Source organism: Mustelus asterias, chromosome 12 (genome assembly GCF_964213995.1).
Source record: "Mustelus asterias chromosome 12, sMusAst1.hap1.1, whole genome shotgun sequence".
Taxonomy (NCBI): domain Eukaryota; kingdom Metazoa; phylum Chordata; class Chondrichthyes; order Carcharhiniformes; family Triakidae; genus Mustelus; species Mustelus asterias.
In genome coordinates, this window is record NC_135812.1 from 80,034,022 (window position 1) to 80,049,782 (window position 15,761).

At 42.4% G+C, this 15,761-nt stretch overlaps 1 protein-coding gene across 9 annotated transcripts in view; it reads left to right on the top strand.

Moving 5' to 3' along the window:
* Positions 1-15,761, top strand: part of LOC144501616 (neuronal-specific septin-3-like) — a 305,860-nt gene that overhangs the window by 277,872 nt on the left and 12,227 nt on the right. For all 9 annotated transcript variants that reach the window (XM_078225492.1, XM_078225497.1, XM_078225498.1 and 6 more), the window contains one exon: positions 2,643-2,739. In XM_078225492.1, the coding sequence (XP_078081618.1) occupies positions 2,643-2,739 (97 nt within the window). The remainder of the gene's footprint in view (positions 1-2,642; positions 2,740-15,761) is intronic.

Sequence of the window (15,761 nt, forward strand, 5' to 3'; positions counted from 1 at the left end):
TTGATACTTTTGAGAAATAGGGCAATCATTCTTGCGTCATAGAGTCATAGAGGTTTACAGCATGGAAACAGGCCCTGCGGCCCAACTTGTCCATGCCGCCCCTTTTTTTAAACCAATGTTTCATATGAACATTGGGCCAGATCTAAAGTAGCGAGGCAGGTAGTTCAAGTCGTGAAATTTCCTGACTCGCTGGACCCACCCTGATTAAGATGTGTCCCGAATCATGAGATTTTCATCCCAGAGATGGGAGTTGGAATGGAGTCGGGCCTGCTGATCTCTAAAGCACTGCGTAGGAGGGCATGTACCATGGCAGGCCTTGGTTCTCTGGAACTTGGTCTCAGTTGCTTCCGAAGCTATTAGGCCTTCTAGCCTACAACCTCTTACCATCCACCCTCCTCCTTTTGGCCCCTCATACCCTACATGTCACCTCGTAGTCACTACAGGAAGACCTCGGGAATTGTGAATAGGGTAGAAAGAGGCCATTCGACCCATTAAGCCTGCACTGACAACAATCCCACCCAGGCCCTATCCCCGTAATCTCACGTATTCACCCCAGCACACTAAGGGGAAATTTAGCATCACCAATCCACCTAACCACACGTCTTTGGACCGTGGGAGGAAAGAGGAGCACCCAGAGGAAACTCATGCAGACACGAGAAAAATGTGCAAACTCCACGCAGACAGTTAGCCAAGGCCAGAATTGAACCTGGGTCCCTGGCACTGTGAAGCAGCAGTGCTAACCACTGTGCCACCGTACCGTTTCCGCCCCCGCCCCCGCTCCCCCCCTCCCCCAAATGAAAATGATTTTAACTTCGAACAATATGTAACATCCCAAAAGACCTCGAACCTTTTAGTTGCAAGTTTACCCAGACTGCCAGGCACAAAAATTGATTTTTAAAAAAAGCTTAAATGAAATCAAAACCATTTTATATCTATGTACAAAATTATACACACATTCAGCTTAAAATTATACATTGTTCATAAGACATTTTAAATGTCCTCAAGTAGTTCGTCTCTTAAATGACATTCTATTCAAACACCACTTCAAAGACAAAGGATCCTCTTATAGCCTCTCTAAACTGCCAATCAGACTGCAAGCTCACACACATCTGCTGCGATGACTATAGAAACTCAGCCAAGCATTCATAATAGCCCTTGGGGAAATGTCAACAAAGAATTCTATTGAAACTACATAACCATATGCTGCTTTTTTATTCCAACAGGCAGTATATGTCCTATCAGCAGAGATTTGGTTTTAATTCTGACAGCTGCAGCCTGCGTTTTTAGAACAAAATATTGGAAACTGTATTTTAGAATCATGGAATCCCTACAGTGCAGCAGGAGGCAATTCGGCCCATCGAGCCTGAACTGACCACAATCCCAGCCAAGCCCTATTCCCATAATGCCACACATTTACCCTGCTAATCTCCTGATACTAGGGTCAATTTAGCATGGCCAATCCACCTAACCTGCACATCTTTGGACTGTGGGAAGAAACTGGAGCACCCGGAAGGAACCCACGCAGACACGGAGAGAATGTGCAGATTCCACACAGACAGTGACTCGAGGCCGGAATTGAACCTGGGTCCCTGGCGCTGTGAGGCAGCAGTGCTAACCATTGTGCCACTATGCCGCCCCAAATTTTAGTGTAGGAAATTGTGGAGTGAGACATTTTGGAAGTAGGGAATCGGAGAATGAAACAAAACTTTAAACAGAGCAGAAGAATATGAGTGGAATCATGATGATAATTATACAGACCTGACCAGATCTCCAACAGCATTTCCATCAGCTCCATTAATCTATGAGTCTCGCACTGTGGATTATGGCCGTTGCAAATTAAACTCAGCACAAGGTTCAAATGGCCCTGCTGCATTCAGATTTCCCTCCTGTGTGACTCGTGCCCTGCCCCCTTTCCTGTACCAACAAAAATCAGATTTGTTGATAAATGGGGGTAGAGTTTCCACCTCTGGGTTTTGCCTACCATTTTTAAAGTTCCACAGCACCTTCCTGACTCTACAAATCTGTCTCCAAGTGTTCCTGTTTTCTTTCCCCGTTCTTGGTCTCACTGGGGTACGCATTATGATTCCTTGTGCCCAGGTGTGAAATGTAGCAGTGGGACAATGTGTTCAATGTGGCTCCACTGCTAAACTTGTCAGGGTTTTAACAACACCAGGTTAAAGTCCAACAGGTTTATTTGGTAGCAAATTTGCTACCAAATTAACCTGTTGGACTTTAACCTGGGGTGTTGTTAAAACTCTTACTGTATTTACCCCAGTCCAACACCGGCATCTCCACATCAAAACTTGTCAGGCCCATATCTTGGACATTTTGGGCAACCATGGGTTTCATAAACTGAGAAGCCGAATTCCGATTGAAGGATTTCTTTCTGAAAATAATTTGGGATGAACAGGCTTCAGGCCTGTCCCACTGAGAAATACTTCATCGCCCTTCCCCTCACCCAACTGTCCCTTACATCTGTCTGTGCGTGCGTGGTGGGTGGGGGTGGCGTGGTGCGAGGACTGAACATGGCATTATGTTATAGATTTGTGAGGCCAGGAGTCTATTAGGAAGAAACAATTTGCATTCAGACACACACTGTCTTCAAGGCCAAATGTTTCATAATTTGTTCTCCTGTTATTTAGGAAATGGTACCTTTTGCAGTGGTTGGAAGTAACCTCGAGTACCAGGTAAATGGAAGAAGGATTCTTGGCCGAAAAACAAAGTGGGGAACTATTGAAGGTAATTCAAAGGATAATTTTAAACATTAAATTCTACTTGCAGAATAGAGTCATAAGATATTACAGCACCGAAACAGCCATTTCAATCTGAGCCTTTAGGGGGATCCATTTCATTGGCACACTCTTGCTATCCACTCGTGTTGATTTGTATTCCACTACTTTAAAGAAACTAGCTTTTCAAATAAATTATGGTCATGGATTCCTAACTGTTGGGAAAATCCATTTTCTTTTCTAACCTACGTTGTTCTTGCGATTAACTTAAATTATTACTTTCCTAAACCCATTAAAGTTCTGAAGACCACACTGTGAGATAATTTCAATTCTGGTTGAGTTTTTTAAAGAAATTCTTAACGGGTTAGGTTACAATTATTTTAATGGAGACATGTCAGCTTGCATGATATCAGAGACCGTCTATACTGCACATTTTCTATTGCTTTTAAAACCTTTTTTATGACAGGGTACTCAAAATTGTATACAGCACTTTATCTGTGGCCTAAATTAGGCTTTTTAATAAGTTTCACACCATCCATTTGTTTTTGTATTTTATGTCTGTAAGTATAAAACCAAGTTTTGCATTTGACTTTCTTATTTTGCCACAATCTTCTCATGTCCTACATGGCTGCGCGCACAGCTTCCTCCACTCTATTTAAAATTTAGCTGAGGGCTGAGTCTAGAATATTTAGGCTTCTACTAAATAAGACTGGTCCCATTATTGATTCTACATGAACAAGATTCACGACATGCTTCCAGCCTAAGAAACATGCTTCTACCCCTGCCCGCGAACTATTTCCCCTGTTCATGGGGTCGAATTCCTCTTATTTCCAGGTAACATTACCTTTGTTGTAAATGTATTTTTAAGTGGTATTGTGCCAAATGCTTTTTGAAACTTTCAATTTTAAATTAGAAAAGTTAAACTGACTGGCCTATCGATGTTGCTGGGTTAATTTTTAGACTTTTTTGAACAAGAGTGTAATGTTTGCAATTCTGTAGACCACTGGCAGCACTTCCGAATCTAAGGAAGACTGGATAATTATGGCCAGTGCCTCTGCAATTTCTATTCTCACTCCCATCAGTACCCTTGGATACATCCCGTCCAACAAAGAACAATACAGCACAGGAACAGGCCCTTCGGCCCTCCAAGCCCGTGCCGCTCCCTGGTCCAAACTAGTCCAGTCCTGCTTTATTCACTTTTAAGTCCATTTAGCCTATCCTATACCTCCTCATCAATTTGAAACCCTCCAAGTGCCTGAATGATCTTGTTTTTTTTCCACCATGATCTGTTCAACAGCATCTTCCTTGGTAAAGACAGATGCAGATTATTAATTTAATACCTCAGTCAAGCATCTTGCCTCCATTTTAAATCCCCTTTTTGGGCCCTAATTTGTCCCACTTCCTTAACCACCATTTTGCTATTTGTATACCTGTGGAAGATTTGTGGATTCCCTTTTGTATTAGCTGCTAGTCTCTTCATACTCTCTTTGCTTCTCTTGTATACTTTCTCACTTCCACTCTGAATCTTTATTTATGCCTGATTCTCAGTTAGGTTGTCTGCCTGACATTCATCGTAAGTACTCTTTTTCTTCGTCATTTTAATCTCTATCTCTTGTCATTCAGGGAGTTCTAGATTTGTTTACCCTCCCTTTCCACTTTGTGCAAATCCACGCCAGGATTCCCTGGCCTCCCTGCAGCATTTTCCTTGGTGGTGGGAGTCGGTGCGCCATTGGCCAGTGGCGGGATATTCTGGTCCCACCGCTGTCAGTGGGGTTTCCAGGAAACACGCAGCACGGATGCACCATTGGTGGGACCAGAAGATCCCGCTGGTGGGAAGAGCCAGAAGATCATGACTACATTTTGTCTGTGCCTCAATGAGATCTTCCTTAAAGGTAGCCCATTGTTCAGATAATGTTTTCCCTGCCAACATTTGATTCCAGCTGATCTGCATCAGATCCATTCTTAACCCACTTAGTTAATTATTCTTACTCTGGATTGTTCCGTGTTCTTTCCCGTAACCAACTTAGGACTTGTGATACACTGATCCCTGTCTCCTAAATGTTCCCCTGCTGACACTTGACCCACTGGGCCCCCAAAGATCAGGTCTAGATGTACCTCCTTTCTTATTGGACTGAAATATTACCACTGGAGAGAATTCTCCTGGACCCACTTTATGAACCCTTGCCTTTCTCTGTAATCCCTTTGCAGATTTGTTCCTCTACATCTTTCCCATTTGCTGGTGGCCTGTAGACTACACCGAGCGATATAATTAAACGTTTTTTGTTCCTTGGCTCCAGCCAAATTGATTCTGTCCTTGACCCCTCTGGGACATCTCTCTTTCTCTTTCTCTCTCCAGCACTGCAATATTATTGTTAATGAATGCTGCCACTCCACCCTTTTCCTTCCTTTCCTATCTTTCCTGAACACCTTGTAACGAGGGATATTTAATTCTCAGGCCTGCCACCTTTGAACCGGGTCTGTGTTATTACCACTGCGCTATACCAATCTGTGCCGAAAACTCACCAATCTTATTTACCACACTCTGTGTACTCACATACATGTGCAGTAACCTCAATGTAGACTCTATTACTAATTTTACTGCTTTATTAGACTTTATTCCTGCTCCCCACCTAATAACTTACTATTTCCATTTATTCCAGGACAGTAAAACATAAGTTTAAAATTTATTTATCTGTGTCACAAGTAGACTTGCATTAACACTGTGAAAATCCCCCAGTCACCACACTTCGACGCCTGTTCAGGTACACTGAGTGAGAATTTAGCATGGCCAGTGCTCTTAAGCAGCATGTCTTTCAGGTGGAATAAAGAACTATTCCCTTCGCTCGCACTGCCTGGTATTTCTAACTTTATCTACCAAATTCCTCTTTTCCACTTCGATATGTTGATGCCCATCCTCCTGCAACTTTAGTTTAAACCCTTTCTAGCCACATCCTCCCCACTCTTTTTTTTCCTCACCCCTCTGCCCCCTTCACTGTCTCGGAGCAACACAATTTTCTAAAATGTATCCAATTGAACTAAAACTCCTTCTTTTCTCAGTTTCCGCACTGTTTTGTAATGTTCCTCTTCATCAAAATTAGCCGTGATGCTACTGTGACAGATCTTCACCACTCCAACAATAACCAGCATTTGGATGATCCCGTTAATGTAGTGAATAAGTCCCAAGGGTCTTCACAGGAGCATTATCAAACAAAAGAATTAACACTGAGCCACAAAAGGAGATATTACGGCAGACTTAGTCAAAGAGCTAGGTTTTAAAGAGCGCATTGAAGGAGGGTAGGGGAATGGGGAGGTTTAAGGAGGGAATTCTAGACCTTGGAGCTTTTGAAGACATTCCCATCATTGGTGGGACAATTAAAGCCAGGAATGCACAAGAGGCCAGAATTGAAGGAACGCACATATCTTTGAGCGATGAAGGGTTGGAAGAGTTCAGACAGATCGGAAGGTGCATGGCCAGAGAGATTTGAAAACAGCAATGAGAATTTTAAAATTGAAGAGTGCTCAACTGGAAGCCAGTGCAGGTCATAGGATCCTACAGTGCAGAAGGAGGCTACAATCCTACCCAGGCCCTATTCCCAAAACCCTTTGCATTTACCCTAGTAGTCCCCCTGACACCAAGGGGCAATTTTAGCATGGCCAATCCACCTAACCCACACATCTTTGGACTGTGGGAGGAAACCAGAGCACCTGGAGGAAACCCACACAGACATGGGGAGAATGTGCAAACTCCACACAGACAGTGGCCCAGGCCGGGAATCGAACCCGGGTCCCTGGCACTGTGAGGCAGCAGTGCCAACAACTGTGCCACCGTGCCGTCAGCGAGCACCGTTTGATATCTGATAAAACTAGTAAACTAGGATCCTTCTAAATACTCTCAGTACTTTCAGACAGGAGGAAAATGAGCAATGCGTGTGTGTGGCGTGGTTTACTAACTCCTCTGATCTGAAAAATAACGCCTTTATTGGAGCGGTCAATTACAGGAACCTGCATCTCCCATTATTGACTTACAAGTGTCGCATAATCTTTCCACTATTTATAAAATTACCTGTTTTGTTCATTAGTAGTTAAAATTAAAACCATAATAGTCCTAACACACTGGAAAAGCTTTTGTCCTGCTCTGTATTACACAAACTCACTGCTATCACTTGCATGACTCCTTGGGCAGGAGTTTCCGGCCATGCTTGCCCCAAGACCAGAAAATCCTGCCCGAGATCAACGGACCGTGACCCTGTCCCGCCTGCTATGATTCCCGTGGCAGGATGGGAAAATTCCACCCTTTGTGTCTGTCTTTCACCTTGCATGAGTATTTTGAAAAAGTGTTTGAGAATAGTTATTTTTTAAGTACTTCAGATGTAGGTCTGATATTACTGGGGAAAGAAAAACATTATATATACATATATATAGAGAAGCGCAAAGTGTAAATGTAGGAATCTTGTGGAGAGGATTCAATAGACAGTGCACATGGCAACACAGGCTTATAATGCCACATAGAATCCTAGGTAGTTATTTTTCCTTTTTTTGCTTTGTTTAATGACAGTTCAGGCAGAACTATCTATATTCTAAATGCTGCAAAAACACTAATAATCACAATACTTTATGAAGCAGTTTCCCTCGCACTATACCACAGACAATCTCCTTTCACATTAATTTGAAGCTCTATCACACTGTGATGAAAGAGAAGGAAGCCCATTGGGTGTTTCGGATCACTTGCGTCCATTGAGTGTGCACCTGCAATCAACAAACTAATGACTATCTAACACTGAAACCTCTCCACAATTGAGGTAAAATTGGTAGCTGTGTTCTGTCATGTTGCAATTCTAAACCCAGTATTGAATGAGAAAGAAGTAACTGCGTTTATTGATATTAGAAGTATATTCACATCCAGCAGCTCACTGTATGATTACTAACCCCAGTCTAGATACCAACTGACTTCTCCCATCTGAATCCAACTCTTCACTTAATTACAACAGTGATACAACACTTAATGCGATTCAAGGAACATCATTAACGTCTCAACATCAAACGGATTTCAGTTATTTCTAACTACACTGCTCCTTTATTCTTAATAATGTTGTAAAGGAACATATCTTTATTGAACCTTCCAGCTACTGCTAATAATGCACATTTGTCATAGTCATACAGTGCAGAAAAGGCCCTTTGGCCCATCGAGTCTACACCGACAATAACTACCACTAAAGGTGCGCTAATCCCACTTTTTCCTGCACTTGTCCCACATCCTTGAATGTTACGATATTTCAAGTGCTCATTCAGATTTTTTTAAAGGTTATAAGGTTTCCAGCCTCCACTACCTTCCCTGGCAGTGCATTCCAGATTCCCACCACCCTCTGAGTGAATTTATTTTTATCAAATCCCTTCTGAATCTCCTGCCCCTTACCCTAAAACCGTGCCCCCTCATGATTGACCTCTCAACCAAGGGGAACAGCTGCTCCCTGCTCACCCTGCCCATACCCCTCATAATCTTATACACCTCAATCATGACACTTGTAACATTTCTCTCTATAGATCTTTGTAATCGTAAGCATCTTAATCTCACAATTGTATCTTAATCCAGGAATGCCACACATGATGGGCTTGGTCTTAGACACTAGACTTTTGCTGTCTGACCCATCAAATAGTAAAGAAGATACTGTTGGGGCAGCACAGTGGTGAACACTGCTGCCTCACAGCGCCAGGGACCCGGGTTCAATTCCCGGCTTGGGATACTGTCTGTGTGGAGTTTGCAGGTTTTCCCCGTGTCTGCGTGGGTTTCCTCCGGGTGCTCCGGTTTCCTCCCACAGTCTGAAAGACTTGCTGGTTAGGTGCATTGACCCAAACAGGCACCGGAGTGTGGCGATTAGTGGAATTTCACAGTAACTTCATTGCAGTGTTAATGTAAGCCTTACTTGTGACTAATAGATAAATTTTAATTTGTATCACATTCTGGTGGTTGCATCTACAATATATCATTTAATTTCCATTTGTTTCCCCAGTGGTCAGACAAGTGTATTATGATTACCCAATTCTGGGATGCAAACTAGCGGCTTTTCGCACCTTTCTGCTCTGTCTTTTTGGTCTAATTTTCAAGGAGCACATTTGTCATACAGGAGCTTTGTGTATTCCTTCTGAGCTTTTTCTCAAATTGTTCACTACTGTTCACTTGCTCTTGAATGGGAAACTCGTACACCTTCCAAACTTCCCATGTCCACAGGCTACACTGATTTCTAGATTGACAGCAGGCAGTGTGAAGTCATTGGAATAAAATTCCATTCATTACAAATGATTCAAATTAAAGCATGTTGACCTATGAATTTTGCCACAAAGTATTCATTTTGTTTGAGTGCTAATTGCCTACCAAGCCCACAATACAACAGGGAGGAAGTGCATGCATATTTTCAGTCTCAAATCTGCTGCTTGCCATAGTGTGAAAGGAAAAAGTATACAGGCACCCTTTACCTACATCTTAAGCAAGGTTTAACTTTACATATACATATAAGGGATCCATCGCCTGATTGAGGCCTCTCCAAGATTGGTTTGCCCAAAGGCAACCTGTACCATCACTGACTGCACTCAGCATGTAGCCTTAAAGGATTGCCTCGCTGATGGGGATGTAATAAACATGCCTGACTGTAGAGCTGGGAGGAGTAGGGGTGATGCCGCCTACCCCACATTAATAGCTCATTACCACTCAGGCTTTGATCCTTGTTCTCCGTCAGTTACAGATCCTGATCTCCTCTCTACCCCATTCACTCCAACCTTTGCTTCCTCGCCAATCACTAAGGTTTAAATTTATTTTATTTTATTAGTGTCACAAGTAGACTTACATTAACACTGCAATGAAGTTACTGTGAAAATCCTCTCGTCACCACACTCCGGCGCCTGTTCGGGTACACTGAGGGAGAATTTAACATGGCCAATGCACCTAACCAGCACATCTTTTAGACTGTGGGAGGAAACCAGAGCACCTGCAGGAAACCCACGCAGACATGGGGAGAACGTGCAGGCTCTGCACAGACAGTGACCCAAACCAGGAATTGAACCCGGTCCCTGGCACTGTGAGGCAGCAGTGCTTGCCACTGTGCCACCCACTAATCTGCCTCCACTGCTACTCTTTGCAGTGCCCAAACCGAACCCACCCATTTACCTGAGGACCACTGAGCATCCCAGTGTTACAACCCTGGTTGGAACACACTGAGTGTAGCATGAACAATTCTAGACGCTGAACCTTAGAAAGGATATCATGATCTTGGAGGGAGTGCAGCATGGGGTTTGCCAGAATTATATCTGTACTCCTGATAAATTACGAGGAGAAATTACACAAACTGGGGTTGTGAATTACTGACATTCAGGAGGTTAAGGAGTGATTTGATTGAAGCTATTCAAGATATTTAAAGAAAGGTATAGGGTAGACTGAGAGAAACTATTTCTGCTGAATAGTGGGGGGTGGCGGGGGCGGGGGGCAAAGAATTCGAGGCAAGCCTTTCAGGAGTGGAAATAGAAAACACTTTCACACAATGGTTTAGAACTTTTCCCCAAACTGCAACTGATACTCGATCAATTGTTGATTTAGAATTTGGGGCTGAGAAATGTTTGTTAGCCAATGGTATGAAAGGATGTTGGGCAAAGATGGATATGTGTTAGGAGCCGCAGGTCAGGAATGGTCTCGTTGAATGGCCAAACAGGTTTGAGGGGCTAAATGACCGATTCCTGTCGCTGTGCTCGAACTCTCTGCCAGGGGATTCCAATACCAATTGGCTCCATTTTAATAAGGCCAGAGCCCAAAATTCAGAGAATTTCATGACTTTAGTCTTCAGTCGCAGGAAATGCATCCTTCACATGTCTGAATTTCAGTACGGCTGTCAATGCAACTTCCAACAATTTGCAATTCATTGGCTAGCTCTTGGCTAGTTCTTTCAGTGCACAAGTTACTGATTGATTTGCACCTTAATAATAAATAAGCATCGTTCATGCGGTTATTTTTTAACAAATTCTGAGCCAATATTATAAAATCCTACAGTGCAAAAGCAGGCCATTTGGCCCCTGAAGTCTGTATCAACTCTCTGACGTAGCATCCCACTCAGACCCAATCCCTGTAACCCCACATAATTACCCTGCTAATCCCCCTCTAACCTACACATATTGGGACACTAACGGGCAATTCAACACAGCCAACCGGATCATCTTCGAACTGTGGGAGGAAATGGGGGTAGACACAGGGAGAACATGCAAACTCCACACAGACGGTATTGTAAATAGATTAAAGAAATTGCTACCTCATAAGCTATGTTCGGGATTTATTCTACATAAATACGCAACTGGCTGTGTCTGTTTTCTTATGTTTCCCTGTGTCCATATAACCCTTTGTAATTGCAGCATGTCTTGATGAGTTTTTCCACATCTACAATCTGATTCCAATTGTCCATCTTTCAATGTATTATTGTTCACTTCACATTTCCAGTATTCTTATAAGTTCTTATCTCTTTCTTTTTCAATTAAGATCCATCTTCTGGTTTTAAGCATGTTGAGTTGTGAATCCGCAACAACTTTTCCATCCGTTTTAATACTTTGCTTTACTCCCTTATGTAGTAATGGAGTATGTAAAATCTTTTATTGTATAGAATTCTTTCCAATATTAGCCCTGTGACCTGATTATCATTCTTTGCATTAGCAAGGGCACTCAATTAAGGATTTGTGAAATAGATTAAGTAGTAGTTTTTAACTGTTTCAAGAGTACAGCCAAACACAAACCAATCTAAACATTTCACAAGCAAAGCTATTCCTTGTCTGTACCTTCACCAGCTGTACAAATCTGGTCTCCAAACTAAACACTGAACTTGATACATAAACAGTTTGTTACCACTGATGCTAATTTTGTAATAGTACAGTTTATAATCCCGCTTGTAAGATTTCCGCTGATATTATTTTGTCCAAAAATGTGTAGGTTAGAAGGGATTAGCCATGGGAAATGTGTGGGGTTACAGGGTTAGGGTGGGGGAGAAGGCCTGGGTAGAGTCGGTGCAGACTCGGTGGGCTGAATGGCCTCTTCTGCACTGTAGGGATTCTATTATTGTCTCAGTATTGAGAATTTTAGAACCTGTTGTTCCACGACCAAAATCTTTCTTTATTTTCCACGTTTACTGGGATTCCAACTCCATTAGGTGGTCCTAACTGTTTGATCTTTGTTCCTAAAGGTGTTTCACTTGAATAGTTCATCAAGTCTAACAGTCTTCATATATCCTCTTTGCATTGAGGGCACAGTGTGTACTCAGTAGTTGAGATTTTTATATGTCAAACTCATCGTCATCACTAGTGATGCCTTACCAGTGATGTCATCAACAAGTGCCTTTTTATGGCTCCCAACGCACAGTTGGCTTCATTATGTTTCAGTTTGACTCTTCTGGAGGTTTCAATTATTTTCTATCTGCCGCCTGTTCCCTTCTTTGACATACTGCACATCGTTAAGTCACCCATTGTGTGTCCATGTTGTTGATGTGCTTATATATCATTGTTTTGTAATGCACTTTGAGTGGAAGCACTGCCAAAGGCATCTGGTAAAATCTCACTCTGCCCTTTGTGCCTTGAAGGTCGTCATTTCTGATTTCACATTTGGCTGCTTCTTAATCCCTTTCCTTCCTATTGCCTGAGTAATTTCAATTGTCTGCTGCACAAATCTTCTGGTTTCAATTTTATTTTGCTGTCCTCCCTCAGTCACTTGACTTTCTTCGAAGACCAGGTCTCTCACCTGACAACCCGCCGTTATTTATTCTATTTTTATTAGTAATTCTGTCAATTAGCCAAATTCATAATTTTAAATGTCATTGCATATTGATTATTTTTTCAATTTTCTGCAAATGTGACAGGCACAACATGTATAATTCAAATTTAATTTATAATTGCAGTATTTCTCAAGCTTGTCTATTATTGCTTCAGATTCTCTCCTTAAAGTATTATTAATACTCATGTTCATTCCCAAATAATATATAGGAAATAAATTATTTTCTGTTTTATTTTGTTTAATTTGTGCAGATTATACATTAAGGCACTATCTTTTTGCAACTTCCTACATGACTTCTGGTAAAGATATGCAAGATGAAATGTAAAAATTATCCATTGCAATACCCTGTTGTTTACTCGGAGCTATTTAGTTTCTGATTCCTTGCCTGTAACGTTTTTGGCACTGTGATCCATAATTGATGCATAAAGAGAAAAATAATTTGTTTTTACACGTTTCCAGCCAATTTATGAACTTCATTGTGCAAACTAGAACCGTAGAAACCTTACAGTGCAGAAGGAGGCCATTCAGCCCATTGAGTCTGCACCGACAACTATCCCACCCAGGCCTTATTCCGATAAACCCTCTATATTTACCCTGCTAATCCCCCTAACATGAGGGTCAATTTAACATGGCCAATCAACCTAACCCGCACATCTTTGGAGAGTGGGAGGAAACCGGAGCACCCGAAGGAAACCCACGCAGACACGGGGAGAATGTGCAAGCTCCACACAGACACTGACCCAAGGTGGGAATCGAACCTGGGTCCCTGGTGCTGTGAGGCAGCAGTGCTAACCACCATGCCACCTAACTAACTGATAATTAAATCCAGACTTTTAATTAGTTGATTCATTGCAATATTGATGAGTGTTGAGACGAACTCCAACTGAACAATTATTGAAATGCCTTGAATAAAGGTAGATTGTGCCTGGAGTATTATCACTTTTCATTTACATTTCCACCTGAGTCATGTGGGCACTTCCAGTCAAAGGCTTATTACTCCGAGGAATGATGGATGGTTTTTTTTTTTCAAGGCATTATGCTAGCTACTCCAGTCAGGTGGTTCAAGGTGGCAGAGGTGAAGGTGATGAAAGGAAAGTAAGCCAAGCCCTCAGGTTCCAAAGCAATTCATAGACAATGGAAGATTTTGCTTACTGTTGGAATGTAGGAAAAGCAGCAGGAAAATTGCAGACAGCAAAATCCCCCACACAGCAATATAAGGATCGGATCACTGATTTTTAAGTGTTGGTTAAGGGATCAATGTGACGTGGAAACATTCTCTATATACGGTATGGTTTGTCTGTATAGCGCGCAAGAAACAATACTTTTCACTGTATGCTAATGTGACAATAATAAATCAAATCAAGAATCAAAGTACCCCCCACTAGTCTTGAATAGTGTATACTGAATAAGAAAGATTTGCACTTACGGTAGCACCGGTCAGGGCTTCAGGACTGCCCTGCTTTTCTTTTGAAATAGTGCCATAACATATTTTATCTTCACCTGAGGGGGCAGTTGGGGCTTCAATTTAATGTCTCATCTGAAAGATGGTATCCTTGCAGTCAATACTCCTTTAGAGGGGTCAACCTGAATTTTGTGTTCCAAGACCCTGCAGTGGGAACTGAACCCACAACTTTCTGATTCTGAGACGAGATAGAGACATATTCCTGAAGCTTTTTTTTTTGTCATGCGCTCATCAGGAAAGACCCGGAGAATACCGAATTTCAAATGATCACAATTTGTACTACAGGAAAAAAGAGTGCCGATTGGTTGGAAAGTCACTTCTGACCAAGGCATTACCATGGGCAAAGCAACAGAGAACTATAGGCACCCTAAATTTCTGGATAATTTTTTTAAAAAGCGCACAAGGCTTGAACATATTTCTCTTGTTTGCAGATCGGATCCCTGTCGATCAATGTTACCTGTAACAAGCTGGACTGACTTGTCTGAAATGGGTTGTTAGTATAGCTATTAGTGCACTCAGGATTATTGAATGACATCTAACAGCAGATGCTTTATTTTGAGCTTTGCAAGCACGGGCTGGTTGAGTACAGTCTGTACTCTACCTGCTGCAAACAGTCGAAGAAACATGCTGTTTAATTTGTTCGGCCAACCGCAGCAACGTACCTGGCATTGCACAGGCACAGAAATTCATACGCAAAGTTGCTCAGTGGTATGATCAGCCAAGCATCATTTTGGACTGACAGCAGCATCCTGTCTGTGGTAAACACCACTCATGTAGTCACTGCATAGAGGCAGTGTGAAATGGCTTCCTTTAAACCTGTTGTTCAAATTATTGAGGTACTTTGCTTTTCTACTGTAATCTGAGGTGGACTCGGATCCGAAACTGGCAGTCTTTGGTCAATATACATGGTCAGTATATATTTGATTCTCCGCTGCTTTCTCCGTGACAACACCGTGGCCAAAATGAAAAGCTTTGGCAACATGTTTCTCTTTTCAGCAAAGATCAAGCTGTGCATTACCAAGCAACAGTATGTAGCAGTACCTCAGGGTTCGAAAAGAGATAGCTGAGGAAATTGTGGAGGCATTGGTGGTGATCTTTCAGGAATCACTAGAGGCAGGGAGGGTCCCAGAGGACTGGAAAGTAGCTAATGTAACATCGCTGTTTAAGAAGGGAGGGAGGCAGCAGACGGGAAATTATAGGCCGGTTAGCCTGACTTCAGTCATTGGCAAGATTTTAGAGTCCATTGTTATAGTTGAGATTGCGGAGTACTTGGAAGTGCATGATAAAGTTAGACTGAGTCAGCACGGCTTTGTCAAGGGGAGGTCATGTCTGATAAATCTGTTAAAATTCTTTGAGAAGGTAACAAGGAAGTTAGATAAAGGAGAACCAGTGAACGTGATTTATTTAGATTTCCAGAAGGCTCCTGACAAGGTGCCGCATAGGAGACTGTTAAATGAGTTAAGAGCCCATGGTGTTAAGGGTAAGTTCCGGCATGGATAGAGGATTGACTGACTGGCAGAAGGCAGAGAGTGGGGATTAAGGTGTCCTTTTCAGGATGGCAGCTGGTGACGAGTGTGTCTCAGGGGTCAGTGCTGGGACCACAACTTTTCACAATATACATTAACGATTTGGAAGAAGGAACTTTTTAAAAATTCATTCGTGGGACATGGGCATCGCTGGCTGGCCAGCATTTTATTGCCCATCCCTAATTGCCCTTGAGAAGGTGCTGGTGAGCTGCCTTCTTGAATCGCGATGTGGAGATGCTGGCGTTGGACTAGGG